Raw genomic sequence first — 17,817 nt, forward strand, 5'->3', positions numbered from 1 at the left:
CTGCCGCCGGTGCGGCCCCAGTCCCGCGTCGCCTTGGGAAGGGAAAGGCAAAGCGCTTTTGCCTTTCCCTTCCGGCTGGGGCTGTTGGGAGTTGCTGCCGCGGTGCGGCCCCAGTCCCGCGTTGCCTCGGGAAGGGAAATGCAAAGTGCTTTTGCCTTTCCCTTCCGGCTGGGGCTGTTGGGAGTTGCTGCCGCCGGTGCGCCCCAGTCCCACGTCGCCTCGGGAAGGGAAAGGCCACGGCTTGGAAGGCCGCCGCTGGAGCGAAGCTGCGCGCAGCTGCTGCGCTAGCATCGGATCGGCGCGCCGGACGGTTCCGATTGAGCCCCGAGCGTCTTTGGCGCCCGCCCAGCGCCGCGGAGCTCCCTGTACCGGGAGAAGGGAAGACCCCGGGCGGGCAGGGAGAGGAGCTTCTCCCGCCCGCCCCTCTTTCCGCGCCCACTGGTGTCCCCGCAGGACGACCCCCGCCCCGCAGTCGCTGCCGCTTGAGACGGGCCGGGGGTGGGTAGAAAGGTGCCGGGCGCCCTTGGAGGAGAAGGTCCCGCGTTCGCCTGTCTGCCCGCGGATGTCAGCGGAGCTTTGCTGCTGCTTCGTCCGGGGTCTCTGGGCAAACACGTCCACCCGAGCGGGGCTTGTCGCCTCCGGTTGCCCCCCTTTTGAGGGCGATGGCAGTAAACTGTTCCTGTAGCAGCGGCCGCTCCTCTTTCCCGGCTGGGCTGGTGAACGAGGCTTCGCAGAATTAAGACTGTATGGACTGTATGGATTCAATCTGGATTGGGATTAAAATGATTCTAGATTTACTAAACCCCAGTTACTTCTTCCTGGCCTGTCCCCTTGTTGGAGCCAACAGTGGTTTATGGTTCACTAAACCTTGGGGTACTTAGTGGGGTGTTCTGCTGAACTGTGACTGAAGCAGGCCAGTTACTTCTGCCCAGAGCACCAAGGAAAGTATCAGGATGCGGCCCAGGACCTGCATTTCAGGGGGCTCCCTGGCCCTGATTAAAAAGCCAGATCTGAGCTGTGTTCAGACCAGCCTTTGCACCCTCGCCCTCTCTTTGGTGGGAACTACTGGGTTCTCCGAAGAGGGGTGGGGGCTGTTTTTGGCTCTGAATGTTATCACAACTTCACGTGGGTTCTGGCCTCCTTCAGGGCGGTCTGAATCAACCCACCAGGCCAGAGTTGTAATTTGTTGCCTGGCTTCCCTGCAATCACAACTACCCCACTACTCCAGGGTCAGATGGAGCAGAGACCTCATCAGGCTGGCCTCTCCCCCCCTTCTCAAGAGCCTGGAAGCTCTTCATGTCCTTCATGTGCAGCCTGGAAGAATGAATGACTTCCAAAGCTCTGGGCTCCATCAGGCCCCTGTCAGGCGCAAGTCCCAAATGGGGGTCAGGGTGTCCCTTCTCGGGAGGGGCGTGAGATTGCACAAGAAGCAGGAAAGAATCCCAGAACAGCTCCTGTGTAGTCACGTGTTCCCTTTTCCCCACCCTGGTGCTCCTCTCAGGTTTGCTAAAAACAAAACCACCCGGGTGACCCTCCTGCCTTCTGGAGGGCACAGGCGCCGGCAGAGTCCAGAGGGGAGCGCGGCGACCGTCCGGCTGGCAGGTGGGACTGCGAGCATTTGGGGGACTTGGCTGCCTCAGGACCCGCATCCCCTGCTCTCCTCGAGGGAAGCGCGTCTTTCGCTCTGTGGCGGAGGAACCAGCCGGCAAGGCAACCAGGGGCGCCTCAGGCGTATCAGCGAGAGGGACGACCACGGCTCGGAAGGCCGGACCGGAGCCCCTCCCCCAGCCCCTCCGGGCAGAGGGGCCGGCCTCCCGGGACCAGCCGCTCCGGCGGAGAGAATTGCTGAGCCGAAGGTGCCCTGCGAAGCCTTGTTCACCAGCCCAGCCGGGAAAGAGGAGCAGCCGCTGCTTCAGGAACAGTTTACTGCCAGACACCGGTGGGCGCGGAAAGAGGGGCGGGCGGGAGAAGCTCCTCTCCCTGCCCCGCCCCGGGGGGGGGGTCTTCCCCTTCTCCCGGTACAGGGAGCTCCGCGGCGCTGGGCGGGCGCCAAAGACGACGCTCGGGGCTCGGTCGGAACCGTCCGGCGCGCCCGATCCGATGCTAGCGCAGCGGCTGCACGCAGCTTCGCTCCAGCGGCGGCCTTCCAAGCCGTGGCCTTTCCCTTCCCGGCGGCGACGGGACTGGGGCCGCACCGGCGGCAGCAACTCCCAACAGCCCCAGCCGGGAAGGGAAAGGCAAAAAGCGCTTTGCCTTTCCCTTCCCGAGGCGACGCGGGACTGGGGCCGCAACGGCGGCAGCAACTCCCGACAGCCCCAGCCAGACACCTGAGCGGAGCCCGGGCGGAACTGCCTGTTGCCGCCGTGGGCGCCGTTGCGGGCGCCCGGCTGCCCAAGTAAAGAACAGGGCCGCGCCGGACCATCGGAGAAGCGGAGCAAAGCCGGACACCAGCAGCCGCCTCCCTCGGCGCAGAAAGCCTCCCCCAACCAGCCGGCCGGTCTCCTCCTCCTCGGTCACACAGAACAAACAGGCAGAGAAGGAGGAGAGCAGCTGGCCAGCCGGGGGAGGCCTCCCGTGCTGCGAAAGAGGCAGCCAACGATCTCCGGCGCCGTCCTGCTCCACGCGCTGGCTGCTCGGACTTGCCGGGCCCGGCACATAGAACAGGGCAGTGCCGGATGTTGGAGAAGCCGAGCGGAGCCGAAGCGACCTCGGCTCGCGTTGTTTTCTGAGCCCATTTTTTTTTCAGAGGGGAATCTGACTCGAGTATAAGCCGAGGGGGATTTTTTCAGCACAAAAAATGGTCTGAAAAACTCGGCTTATACTCGAGTATATACGGTATTAATATTGATCCTTCTCATTTGCAGGAGTGCTTGGTTACTGGAAAATTCATTTAATACCTGAATTGTTCTTCAGATTGTAGGAGAAGAACCTGTAACACTATAGTAGCAAAAAAATCAGAAGAGTGACAGTACCTTCTCTGATTGAACAAATGTTAGTAAAAGGTGCTACCAGGCTGGTTTTGAAAGAAGCTTTATTGGATGGATAAGGTTCTCTGAGGCTCTTTGAGCTCGATACTGTTCTGCTCTTTCTTCTATTCTAGCTTTCCTCGTTTTTATTATTTTTATTCTGGATTTCCTCTTTAATGTCATTCAGGATTTTACTTTTTGTCTCACCACACATATTCTGATTCTGACTTTTTAGGTAATTTCTGTACTTGTCTGAATACTTATTTTACAGACACACACCCCAAAAAGTTTATTTAGTTCTGTTTGTTGTAGATCTCACCTGTGTGTTCAAAAATAGAAAGCTAAGTTTGCATAAGTAAAAGGCACTGTTTAGATATGAATAATCACTCATAGTTTCTCTGGGTTGCAACAGAGACTAATTTATTTATAATTGCTGTAGCTATCTGTTCAGCTTGCTTTTTTAATAAAGCTAATACCTCACATTAATTGTCCATTAGTCCTAAATTTAAATTATTCCAGATATTTATGAATACTTTAAATGTCAGCAAGAGTTACACTTTGTTCAATAGTTATTCAGAAGCTATCCTGCCTTGTTTTTTAAATTCATTTTTTATTTCTCATGTCTGTAGTGCCTCATGTTAGTACTTTCTTATCACATCCAGTGATAGTACAGTTGTAAACATATCATTTAAATAGTGAGGTGATATAAATAAAAGACCTTTCTAATAAAGATTGTGACCAAAAACAGAGCTCGGTCTCTATTCTGCTACTTACCTCCTTTCTGTATGAATAAAAAGTACATAACATATTCTGTGTTATATAATATGATGGGACTGTGCAAAGCAAAATTAAAAGGGACGCAGCAAAATAAAAAATTACAAGGAGTCTCTCCCCCCGCTCCCCTTCTCTCTCTTTCACACACACACACACACAGTTTTACCCAGTAGTTTTGATGGGCAACTCAGTCACAAGTAACATGAGGAATTAAATTCACTGTGTGTTTGGGGTCATAAAATGTACCTTTCCTGTGTTGAAGGACTAAGTCTCCTAGCAGATTCACCATTATCCAATCATCATTGTAATAGTTCAAAACATCATGGACGTTGGAAAATATTACACTTTATCTGAATGTCAAATTAATATATGTAATTCTTCCTAAAATTTAACATTAGATGATCACAGAGGCATTTTATATCAAAGCATTTCCAGTACCATGAGGATTTATTCATATATTCATATTTTCTATGCAAATGAAGTTGGATCTATTAATTCCAAAACATCATTTTCCATTGCATAGGCTGCCCAATATAAAATCTTTTAATTTTTTTTTGATATTGAAGTTAAAACAATTTCTATTTGTTCGGATAAAATGAGTATCTCAATTCCTTATTCCATTCCATTTTTAAAATGTGTATATCTTACTGATTTATCAATCCCAGGATTGTAGGATCACTTGTAACAATTTAGGTAAACTCTTGAGGCTGAAATGTCTCTAGTCCACTGAGATATCATTAAATATTATAAATACTGCCAGTGAATAGTGATGGGCATTTGATATTGTTCTTTTAACAAAGAAAATGATAAAAATCATCAGCAGATATAAAGTAAAAAATGTTAGGATCCATCCAGATTTTTCTTATTACATCTCTCTCAATTCTAAAGTCTGGATTATATATAATTTCAATTTGCATGACAAAAAAGATCAAAGTATGATTTATTTATTTTTAAAAAGAATGTCTCAATTTTCAGTTTGATACGCTAATGACAGAAGATATATATCTGATATTTTTGAGTCAAAATAGTAAAAGGAAACTAAAAGTGCAAAATATCAAACAACTTAGAATTACATTCATGCTGAGACTCTGTATCCCAAGGGTAGGACTTAAAGATTTCCATGGAAAGAAAATCTCTATATACTTCATTCAACTGTTCCCATGTTCTATAAGGCACAACATGTGCCTTATAAGAATTTGAGCAGATCTACCCGGCAGTAATATGAATAAGAGATGTTGGTGCACATCCTCGTCAAAGCAAAATTACAATTAGATTGGCTCATATATAAAGGCTATTATTCTCCCTTGAAAAAAAATAGAAAACTGACAAAAACCAGATAAATGGGTAAAATTAAACTATACTGTGTCTAGAATTGTATCAGTTCTTAGCCTGGTTCCAGTATAAAATATATAACTGAATAGATACACCGTTTTCTTAATCAGAGCTTTTTTCTAAGTGGATTGAAATGTATACTCAGTCCACCAAGATGAAGACAGTATTAGGAACATGCTTAGGAGTGATTTCTGTACTTGTATTTGTAATGCTTTTGAACACAATTAGTAGCATTGCAGTATGACCCACTTATTTTTAAATACAGTGCCAAGTTATTTAATTTTTTTTTATTCAAATAGTGTTTTTTAATAGCCTATAAATGGACTTTGGATCTATTAGCAACTACTACTTTGGGTTTTTTGATAGTTAATCACCAAGTGTTCAACACAATATTGGAAAGTAGATTAAAAGAGATCATCACTTTAGATTTGGGGGTTGCATCGAATATTTACCTATTTTATAAATCCACTTTTGGCTAAAGTAACGTACATATGTGTTTTACACATTTTATCAAAAGCTTTTTTCCCCTAATGTGACAGAATTGTAGCTTTGTCTTTTTTGTTCTTGTTCAATTCAATCAAATCTACCATTCACCAAATATTATGTGATCCATGTATAGTTAATAAAGCCCATTTCATTCTACTAAACAACTGAAAAAAATTCTTGTTGAAATTTATTAGCCAAAACAAAACTTCATTAATCAGTGAAGTAGGATTGTAGTTAACATAATGTATGATCTTTTCCAGATTTTAATATAATTGTAATATATGCTTCACTAACTGAAGATAAAACACCATTTTTGTATGGTTTATAGAATTTAGGAGCAAGTATATCAATAAATGTTTTATGCCATTCCACAGGAAATCCATCCAGACCTGGTAGGATCTTGGCAAACCGCTTGAAGTGAAAATAAAAAAGAGATGAAAAAGATGGGGATGATAAGATATATAGTTCTCCTGAAGATATACATTTTCCATTTTTAAAATATTACTTGGACTTATATAGTAAACTGAAAACTTATCTGATGAAGATACAGAGGTTTTTTTTTAGCTAAACTCGACTGTCTGCAATTAGAATTTGAAAGCATGCATAGACCCTGGGACCACCAGTGGCGTGTGGTGGCTCTGTATGCACACAGATGAGGAGACAGCCTTCCAAGCAGTTGAGCAAGCCTTGCCTGGAAGAGGTGCTTTCTGCTAACGCACCTTCCGAACCACCTATTTAAAATGCTTTGCACAGCCCAAATATGTTATTTCTTTTCAAACAGGTATACCAACAAAACTACTACTCTATACTTAATTGTGAAATGATGGTTTAGTGTGTCATAAGGAGTTACTAGATACCTTTTGTCTGTACTATGATCTTTATTGCCTTTTCTTTTTCCCATCATCTGATGACCGCCTTCCCCTTCTCATAGCCTGTTGCTCCAAGTTTTCTGCTTTGCACCTGCTTTCATTGTAAGAACATAGTTTATTAACCTTTATATGCATTCTAACAGAACAAAAAATACTCTAATTATACCTATTTCAATTTTGTTTTGGTCTTAAGGTTTTATTAATATAAATTTATAAACTTTCTGTCTTGTGAAGTTTTAACCTGTTGGAGAATGTGGCTGTAGGAACAAAGAAAAATGCAACTTCAAAAGGTGCTTGAAAAGATTTTTTTACGGTGCAGTGTGTTTCATTTCAGCCAAGTCACTCTTCTCACCTGTGATTTAATTAATTATTAAGAGAACCTGAGATACACCTCTGAAATATGGTTGTGCTGATGTTTTCTTTGTGAGTTATAATGAGAAAGTCATTACAGTAGAAAAAGAATAACAGTGAGCATGGGACAGAATGTTTGGAAGGAATGCAAGAATGTAGGCAAGCTCCACCAATCCATGAATGCTTATTGGAGTCTAATCACATTCTCTGACATCCACTCAGAATAATCAGGATTTTGAGGAACAGTTAATGTTTGGAATTAAAACATGTGTTTGAGACTATGTTCATATGGTAGGACAGTAAGCATTTTCTGTCCTGTCTGTAAAATAATTACTGTAATATATTTCAGTGCTAGTAGAAATAAGGATTAATCGAATGTTTGCATTCCTTCTTTTAATGAAAGAAGATTACAAGTGATAGAGAAACATATCACAATTTTATTCATTTACATTTTTTCAGTTGTTTACCTTAGTGTTTTTTTGCATCAGTTTTGAACTTGAAAAATAAAGTTGATCGAGAATTTCATAGATATTTTATGCCCTTTTTGAGATATAAGGATTACATTGCACAATTCTAAAAAGCACTAGACTTGGACATTTGTTTGTTCAGGATAGATTTGAAAATGCAGTTTCTATAAATATTTGGAAGGGCTGAATTTGTCAATCTAACCATTTTTTTTAAAGTGTATGGCACGTATTAGCCAGGGATCACCGAGGTAGCTGGCTGCCTCTGTGAAAGGATTTTTTTCAGGCAGTGTTATCTTTACCTGCAGGATGCCTGAATGTTGATAGGCATTCTGGGAGGCTCCTTTCTTGTCCCTACACAGTTCATTTGCTCACGGGAATTGAGCTGCCAACCTCAGCAGTGTGCAGGCCCAGCATCTTACCATGTGAGCCACCGTGGCCCCATTTCTAACCACTAGAAAAGGATGACAGAATAATGTTTCATCTGCATCATAGTACTACCATCTGGAATTGAAAGAGTAGAGGGAGAGGAGAGAAATAGAACTTGATTGGATTTCTCTCTCTCAACATTGCTCCTTATCCTTATGCTAATGTAGTATTACACCTATGAAAAGTTAGCTTAAAATATGGCATAAATGTATGGTTACATTTTCAATTTGGAGACAATAGTGCTCTATACAACTATATCGTGTGTTCATTAAGCTAATGAGTTTTTGGCAAATTTTATCAGAGGAGGACTTTGTGTAAATCACAAATAGGCAAGGCTAATAGTAAATACAAGAATAGCAGATGAATAATTTTTGTATTCTTAGACCCCTTACAGGTACTCTGCTTCTGGACTCCAGGCATGCATGTGCACCAGGAACCCCATTGCTGTAACTGGGGATTAAAAGACAAGGCACCTCACATAGGTAATCAAATGGGAAGCTATTTACTAGGGAAGAGTATACCTGAAACTCCTGGACATTTTCTATCCTTTCTAAGTGCTCTCAAAATGAGCAGTGTATTCCTGTTCATAGTTAGACCATTTTGCCCCATAACTTCTGAAATTCTGTGTTAACTAAACAACAACCAGCTACTTATTAGAACATGACAGTGACACTGTATTTGCCAAACTTTGTGATATATTTTTTCTTTCAGAATCTGAACTGGTTGATGTTGGAACAGAACAACTGTTGGACAAAGAGTTCCAGTGCGATTCCCTACATTTGACAAGTAAGTATTCCATCCAGAGTAACAATACCTCTCATACCTGGCATTCTCCTAAACCCCAATAATGCGTACTTGCAGGGATAATCAAAATAATGGCACAAGAATGTGCAATCTGTCAGTTTTTGTACAATATCTGCCATTTTTTTTGTTTTTCCACAGGTAACCAGGCAGACAGTCAACATGCACAGAAGCAAGGATCTTCTCACAGCTTGTCATGTAGACAACAAGAAAGATCTATAGCTTCAGCAGCTGCCAGTGAGAATGCTACTATTTCTATATGGGGTAGTCACCATTTTGTTCCAAGAGAGTTTTTGTCTCTTTAAAAGCTATAAGATACAGTACATAAGGCAGTAGGGGCACTTGTTCTTGGCATATGAATGTAGTATTGGGAGGAAATTCATAAATTTTCTCCTTTTTTGTGCAATTTTCAGAAGGACAATCATCCTTTTGAACCATTTGAACCAAAGAAGCCATTTTTATCCTGTAATAATATCAGAGCTTGCTCCACAATTGAAACCCTCAATAAATGTGGTGATTTTTTGACATGCTTTATAACTGTTAACAACTGTTATTCATCATAGATGACCAGAGCCAAGTGAATTAAAAGTTTCTCAGAGCTTTGTTGTTGGAGTCAAAGAGATGATCTTAACAATCTCATGTGTTTATTCCCCTTTCTTCAGTTACTGCTAAGACAACAAACAGAGCAGAATTAATGCAATAACATGGAAAAAAAACATAAACTACTATGAAAAGAATGTGGAAGACAAACATGACAATTTGTGACTTAGGCATGAATGAGTTAGGCCGGGGTAGGGAAACTTGGCTGTTTTATCACTTCTGGACTTCAACTCCCAGAATTCCTGAGTGAGCCATAAAAGGTTCCCCATCCCTGGCCTACTGGTTTTTCCGTGGTGGGGGAAATCAATTTTTGACTGGAATGGGACTGTTTAATATACAAATGTAGGACATATTTTTTATGAATATAAAGAATATACATATAATACATATAAAGAATATGTCCTACATTTGTATATTAAACAGCCCCATTCCAGTCAAAAATTGATTTCCCCCACAATGGAAAAACCAGTAGGCCAGGGATGGGGAAACTTTTATGGCTCACTCAGGAATTCTGGGAGTTGAAGTCCAGAAGTGATAAAACAGCCAAGTTTCCCTACCCCTGAGTTAGGCAATTATTTGAATATGGTCAATGTCTGTTATTGTTTAAGTGCCTGTATTAATAGGATGACAGGGCAGGAGAGGGGAAGTAGGCTCTTACCAGCTTATCATCTCAATATAGCACTATGTCCTCATATATCCTGAGTTTGCTTTTCTTCCAGGGTACCCTGGAATTGTCAGTATCAATCCAAAGAGTTGATGGGACTATCCATGGAGTTGATGTTATTATTTGTAGTATTATTTATGAAAGTAGTATTTATTAAATTATTTTCATGCAATGAATGTTTGGAGAGTTTGATGAACAATATGAAATTTCATAAAAGGGTAATGAGTAGACAACTTTGGGGACCCCTGAGTTAGGGCACACTATTAAGAAAGGTCTTCTCTGTTGGACTGTGGTACTGGGATTTCTGAGTTTCTTCAAAGAGGTGGAAAGGGAATATCTGTTGTTCTGACCTTACAGGCCAGTTATTTCATAATGAATTGCTTTTCTGTCTAATCCTGTGGCTACAGAATTAAGATACATCCGAAGTATTTATTGTCTACATTCAAATAATTGTCTTTGCATTGTAGTTTCCATACTTACTCTTTATTCAGACATGAAATTAAAGCTGTGTTTCCTATTAACCACTGTATTGATCTTTGCTATGGAACAATTTCAGGGTATTAACCAAGTCTCTTTCAAGAGGAAGGTCATAAAGATACCAATATAATGTACACACAGCCTATTAGGCTGTATATTTTAAATTCAGTTCAAAAAGTTTCTTTGCACCATATGGAAATTGAATGACCTTACAGAATAAGCTGCACTGTTTGAAGTGAGCACACTTGCTTTATTGAGTCATCACACATGTTGCATTCCTGTTTCTTTGTGTTCCAAAACAACTTTTTTAGAATCAGATAGAAAATATTACACACACCAGTTGCTTAAATAATGTAGTATAATCTTCACAACATAGGGCCATCTGTTAGCAGTATGAAAGTAATGTGAATTTTTAATAAAACATTTGAGAGTGTTGCACCAGGGAAGGTTGCCTTAGTTTCAGAACACTAAAATACTTGTTGGAGAGCAGTTGCCTATTGATTCTCTTTGCTTGCCAAACTAATAAATGTTTGGCAGTTAAAATTGGAGTGATAGTCTTTCCTTGTTTGTTCAGTGTTGGCTGTTTTTCTTACACGTGACTTGAAAGTTGCAGCAGCATTTGAGTTGCCAGTAGATTTCGACTCTTTGTCTGTGGAGCTTTGGGTGCAAGTATTAAAACTCATTATCCACAGAGGTATGTGTGAAACTCTTCTTTGGGCAATAGGGCTATACTCAGATGAAAATGTGTTCAATCATAGCATTATAGTATCAAATGTTAATTGTGCATTCTGTGGATGGATAAAATGAATAGGAAGAAATTAAAAGTGCCATAGGAGAATCTTGGGGCTGACCTCTTGATCAACTTTTTTTCTTCAAAATACATCTAAAAGTTTGTCTGAAATAAATTAAAAAATTCTTTTTTTTTTTCACCAGCTGGAGCTTACTTTTGGTTAACAAATATTATAACTAGAAGTTTTTTTTTAACTTAGATCTTGTGAATTTCATTTTTAAAATCCTTTTCTCTTTTTTTCATCATTGTTTTGATAATTTTGAAACCAAACTTTCAAAGAATGCTGTGCAAATATCAAGAGGGAGAATAGTGATGAAGAATTCACTGATATGAAAGAATTACTACACAGCGAAGACCTTGTTCAAGATTTTAATATGGTAAGTTGAAAAAACATACCAGGTATGGTAGATTCATCTAAAATATGTAAATGTCTGCTGAAGAACAAAAAACATGTTATGATTGTTTGATAAGTTTGTCGTAAAATTAAGATTCAATTGGGGAACAGTTTTTTATTTTAAATCTTCTGATAAAGATACATAAATAATCTTTGTTAAGCAACCACAGTTGAGCCAGCAACTCAGTCATTAACCGAAAGGTCACCAAGTGAATCCGTGACTATATTTACACTCAAATTTCAGCTTTCCTTTGTTTTACAGACCTGCAAAGGTCGTAAATGTGAAGATTGTTGTTGTTGATAGTTCTTTTCAAATTATATCCCTTTAGAGGAGACAGATGTTTTAATGAAAAACAAATCAAGATAGAAGGCCTCAATGTATATCTTTCTGGATTGATAATTATAAATCAAAACTCCCAAGGTTTAACAATAGGTTGGACCCATCTTTGCTCCTCTGAGTAAGAAGACCTTTTCCAGAGTAGATGAGCTCCGTTCTAATAGATGAAGGAGGTATTTCTCCCCCTTTCTGATAGAATCATTCAGAAGGTTCTTTAGAAATTCAAACTGGTGCTAAGATCTGCAGAGAAAAGAGCCATTATGAGCACCATCTTGCTCCCTTTTCTCGACTGCCACAGAAATCTGCATACGATAAATTTGAATCCATTTTTTTTAAAATTGCAATATGAAAATGTGAACAATTTTGATTTTTTAAGAGTTTTAATTCTCCTTTTACAATATTATAATGTATAATGTTTTAAAATGTAATCCCGTAGGTTTCTTCCATACATGAAGCAAGGTGTACAGATCCTAGAGATTCTGAAATAAAATCAAATGGCTTTAGAAAGAAGTTATACTCCAGTGACAGTTGCAGTTCTGAAGATGCAGCATCAGAAGGTGGAAATGGTTGGACAGATCCTTGTGAAGAGGAGCTTTTTTCTCGAACTCACTTATAAAATTATAGGATAAAAGGATGGCTTGAAGAATAACATGAGGTGGCAAACTCTTCCAGAAGGATTGTAACTCCAAAACAAATTGAGTTCTTCCTTCATATAATGGATTCAGAAGTGTATTTATCTTTCTCTTCTTGGTATTTTATTTTTAATAGTGGGGTCCCACTAGAAGCTTTTTCCCCCCTTTTCTCCAAAATATTAGCTCCTTGGCTATTTGGACTTAGAGTAGATTGTGTTGTCAAATCAAGAATGGATGTGCATGTGATTGTCTTAGTAGTATCACTGCTCTTTTGCATCCTAGTTGCAGTTATTTTTATTTTCAACTGCAGCTGTATCAGTATTACTATCCTACTAGCATTGCACTGTCTACAACTATTCAGAGATTTTATCTTTTAGCACATTTAGGCTTTTAAGATTTGGGAGATAAATACTTAACACTGTAATCTATCAGTGCCTTTCTGAATGTGAGAGGAAAGCATGTATGGCTTGTCCTGTCTTTTAAGATCTTATAACTTGGGAGTAGAAATACTAGGGCTGTGCTTTAGAGACTTTCAGAAACTGTACTTTCAATTCTAGGATCTCTTCTCCTAACATGCATAGAAACAAACCGAGTTGGAACAATTGTTTGTTACCTTCTTGCTAACTAAAAAAGCTGCTCATTTTTGCAGGGAGGAGGAGGAAGAAAAATGATCATTCCCCCTTTCCCCCTCTTGTTTTCAGGGCTTAGTATTTCTCCTTTTTCAGGACTCAGTGTTGAAAAGTAGATGGTTCAACAAGTGACACTACAGCCTGAACTAAGCACACTTACTTCATACTTGTAAGTGTACTTGGATTGCATTGTCAGGAAATTATGGAACAGTGAACTTTGTAATAAGCTTCATATAGTTGGCCTGAACAACAAAAGAAATCTTAAGAGTCAATGTTTAATATTTTTTATGCAGAGGATTAGTATATCACTCAGAATAAATCCAATGGCTCCTGCCGTTAGCTACTATTATAGCTGTAATTTAGTAAAATTTGTAGCTAACCTTGTGTCCTGAGAGAATGTTAGGAGTAAGTTGTGTGTTGTGGGAGGGAGTGGGAACATGATTTACATGTGTGATTGCAGTAGTGATTGTTGCTTTATGTGACTTGCTCTTAACGTTTATTTTAACATAGTCAATGCATCTGTCAAAATGTAACTGTGCAAGACTATCAATTCCCTGTGCTACTAATGTATTATGCAACTCATAAGAGTCAGGAGGAGCAATATTGGTTTATACCATTTCATAGTTTTAAAAATTTAAAACTATACAATAGCAGCATGTACCAGAAAGAACAGAAAGTTTACTGTTGACTTGAAAAATGCTAAGCCATTAATTTTAATAGGCAAGAAACTCTTTAACAATTATAGTTCTTTGAAATGGTAAGCTGAACTGGCTTTAAATTTTTATTCTGTGCTAGTGAGCTTAATTGAATTGAATGAAGGTTTTTGCCTTTCTTAATTCATAGTACAAGATTTAAGATCTAGAGTTCCAACTCCTTGTACGGGTTGTATATCATCTTTTCAGTTGAAACTTCAACTCCGTTGGCTTGGTTTGTACCTTCCAGGGAAATATTAATAACATTAATAATGGCTTTTAAGCTACTTTATTTTAGCATTCATACTACAAATCTTTACAGTGTTTTTTTCCTTATTTGAAATTTTGGATATGTGTTTAAATATTTACTTTCTTCTGGAGCTTCCTTTAAAATGTTATATAGGCACATGCACTAAGGATATTATTGTCAGTATAAAAGCAAAAAGATCAAAACTGATAAATCCTAGTGATTAATGTAAAGAAGTATTGTTAGAATTATGAAAAGACAAATGGGAATATTTGGGGAGGGAAGAACCCACACTTCAAAAAGTCAACTTATTTGGACTTTCATCTCAGTGAAAGGATGGTTCATTTTATTATGATTCAATATTCTAACACCTTTGAAAACATGTATGTTTCATGTGTGGGCAATAACAAATAATATTTATTTGTTTCATAACTGAATGGGTAAAATTCTGAAGCTTTCCAGTGAGAAAGTGGATGCGTGGGTTCGTGTTTCTGTTTTCTGCAAGGATAATTTAAAAGTGGAAATGCTGAAATGCACTGTGGTATGAAGCACATTGCATATCCATAGCACTGAAGTATCAGTTTTTCATTCCTGGGCTGAACTTGTTTCTACCTTTTCGCTTCAAGTGGTGTATTGTTCTGATTTCACATACATCAGAGTAACTGAATTTGTTTTTTTGTGGAGTTACTTAACACCAAATTAAAAAAATAAAAATAAAAGAATAATTAAATTGTGTTGTCTTTGTTCAATATGTAAAATTCCTTCTTAAATAGCACAATACAAATAGAGAACTTTGTACAGTACGGCAAGCCTCAATTTTATGGACTTTTTAGTTGCCTTCAGATTAAGTAAATAAAATGTTTATTTTTGGTTTTTCAACACCTCCCTAATTTTTAAATTCATTTTAATTGTTTTTAAAATCATAATTAAGAAAATAGAGCAAAATATAAAGATAATTATAATAGAAATATATACATTGTCAAAAAAACAAACGACACGAAGTACTTGGAAAAATGTGTTTTTTTCTTTTTTGTCACATTTTTTTCACTTTTTAAAAGGTTTTCTGTTTTTTTCTTTTCTATGTATTTTTCTCCTCCCATTTGTTATTTGTGTAACTGTATAATATATATCCATTTAAGTCATTTGCATGACAAGATACAAGTTGTACAATTAAATTAACTATGCAGGTTATGTAAATTGGTGCAAGTAATATAAATCACATCAGTTAAATTCATTTTTAACAGACAACCTTTACTCCCAACTGGTTTGTAAAATCAAACTTTCGCTATAGTGTATGTTCAGTGAAAGTCCTCTATTGTCTCATATTGAATCATAGCAGTTTATATGTATCAATTACAAAGCAGTCCAAAATGAGCATAAAAATAATACTTGCTAATTTCATGTCATCTCTTCTTACACTAAATTGAGCATCTTAAAAAAATCTTGTGAGTATCAGTTTCTATTTATGAATAATATAAACAATTATGTTGGTATCCCTCAAAGAAATTCCCTTAACTCTCATCTTCAGACAGAAAAGAGAAATAGTTGCAAGTGCTGACTTGGCAGGTGATACTTGAAAGTACACTAGCTAGTGTGAATGGCTAGTGTTGCTGCATAATTAGATGCTGTTTGGTTATGTTACTAAATAAGTTCCTTTTATTTCCTTTACTTCCAAATGCACATATCTTATGCTCGTGATAACTCAAGAAAATGGAGGATTTGGACTACCAGATTGGCTTTTATATTACCAAGCATGTGTTATAACACGGCTAAAAAAATGGATAACCCTCAGGCACAAGAGACTGTAATATTTAGAAGGACATGATCTACAACTGGGATTGTATGCTTTCTTATGGTATGAGAAGAATAAAATTCATATACTTTCAAAATCATAAGAAACTCACTATTATTTGTACGGGGGGGAAAATAAAATGTATTTGAGAATCCCAGAATGGCTCTCAACGATGGAAGCATTTACATATCCAAATCTGGTGAAGTTTGAAAAAGTTGTGACATATAAAGACATTTTGGACACTGAGGGGAAATTAAAATCTAAGCAAGAGCTTGAAGACCAGAGTTTTAAATTATCACAGTGGCCCAATTACAGATATCTAGATATGATAAATATATGAAAATGTATGACTTCTATAAAGGACAGACCGACTTCCATCAGATATTGTTGAAAACTAAGATATATTTTTTTACTAAATTGGAAAATGGAGGAAACACAATGATATAGTGGGCAAAATTTTTTAGTATAATATAGAATTAGAGAAATGGCAAAACTTGTGGGAAAGAAACTATAAATTAACAAAGGTAACTTCTTATAAAGAAAACAAAATGTTTTATAGATGGCACTTACCACCTGCTAGGTTAGCTAAAATGTTTAAAAATATGTCTAGCAAATGTTGGAAATGTAACCAAAAAACGGGCACATATTACCTACCAAACATGGTGGACTTCTGTTAAAGCAAAAAAAAAAAAATGGGCAAAAATACATAAATGGTTAGAAAAGATGATAGGAAAACATGTAGATTTTAAACCGGAACTTTTTCTATTAGGTATAGCATTAGAAAAATTTGTTAAACAAAATATATATTTAATATTTCATGTATTAACAGCAGCAAAGATTATATTTGCACAATATTGGAAAAATGAAGAAATACCATGAGACAAAGAGATAATTAGGAAGATACTGGATTGTGCAGAAATGGACAGACTTAAACTGAAGATTAAACAGAAAGATACAGAATATTATCAAACATGGAACTTATTCTACCAGTAGTTGGAAAAAAGGGGTGGAGATTAAGAATGTTATCTGTACTGTTAAGCAAATATAACCAAGACAATACGATGTTTATTAAGCACTAACAAAATGTAAACAATAGAAAATTAATTCATTTTTCAACACCTGTAAAACATTAAATTTAATCCTTGTTTTAAGTTTATTGGACTATATATTGTTCATTATGCCACTCGACAAATCACATTTTCAATATGTATTGGAATCATTTGGAAAAGAAAGTTCTGGTAAAAAAAATAAACGTTTGATAATTGCAATTCAAGAAATTTTCCTCTCCTGAAACAACTGCCATTTTTTTTCCAGCTGTTTAAATAATTATTTTTAAATAAATCATTTTATTAAGTATTTAATTTTTTTTCAGAAGTCTTAAAACCATTACTGTATGCAGGTATTGTTTTTCTTTGTTAGTCACAATTATGCCAATATATATGCTATTGACAATATTGAGTGTTGTGACTGTGAGTATAATTTCATTTGCATGTAATTTCAGAAGTTTTATTTTCTTGACATATTTTCATTGTCAGTAGTAATGCCAATAAAAAAGGGGAAGGGGGGACAATAATGTCTTTCCCTTTTGCATAATGCATGGTAGTGATAAATAGCCATTTACTTGGTGTTTTGTCCTTATACTCTCTATTCCCTTGGGGGTGGGGACACTACATCTTTTTAATGCAAACATAAAAGACCATCCTAGATTGTCATATGTTTTCTGTATAAACAAAGATTTTAGCCACTTTTTTGTTGATGTTATTTAATCAGTAACATGATGTGTCTGATGTTGTCTCCAACATCTCTTCAGAACAAGTCCAGTTTGATTTCAATTTAAAAATCATTGTTTTTGAGCATTGCCTTCAAAAGTTTATAATCTACATTTAGTAAAGAAATTAGGTTGTATGTCTATGGACAAATCAAAATCTTTTAATTTATAGCTAAAAGTGTTCCTGAATCTCTTTTATGACTTGAATAATAGTTTTAACTACAGTTACTTGGAAAGTCTTCTGGTATATTGCAGAAATGCCATGGTATCCCAGAGCTTTAAATTTTTAAATTGCCTCTTTAGTTTTATCGTAAGTTATGGAA

General features: G+C 37.9%; 1 protein-coding gene across 6 annotated transcripts in view; it reads left to right on the top strand.

Moving 5' to 3' along the window:
- KIAA0232 (KIAA0232 ortholog) overlaps positions 1–14,664 on the top strand; it is a 71,292-nt gene extending 56,628 nt beyond the window's left edge. For 5 of the 6 annotated variants that reach the window (XM_026672561.2, XM_026672556.2, XM_026672557.2 and 2 more), the window contains 5 exons: positions 8,055–8,153; positions 8,383–8,457; positions 8,614–8,709; positions 11,283–11,380; positions 12,171–14,664. In XM_026672561.2, coding sequence (XP_026528346.2) covers positions 8,055–8,153; positions 8,383–8,457; positions 8,614–8,709; positions 11,283–11,380; positions 12,171–12,350 — 548 coding nt within the window. In that variant the 3' untranslated portion in view covers positions 12,351–14,664. Of the gene's footprint in view, positions 1–5,932; positions 6,340–8,054; positions 8,154–8,382; positions 8,458–8,613; positions 8,710–11,282; positions 11,381–12,170 lie in introns of all 6 variants that reach the window. The other variant, XR_015748758.1, reaches the window with a different exon arrangement.
- Positions 14,665–17,817: the final 3,153 nt, after the last annotated feature.

The sequence above is a fragment of the Notechis scutatus genome, chromosome 3 (assembly GCF_049901735.1).
Source record: "Notechis scutatus isolate UNSWTSFEM ecotype Mainland chromosome 3, rNotScu1.2, whole genome shotgun sequence".
NCBI lineage: Eukaryota > Metazoa > Chordata > Lepidosauria > Squamata > Elapidae > Notechis > Notechis scutatus.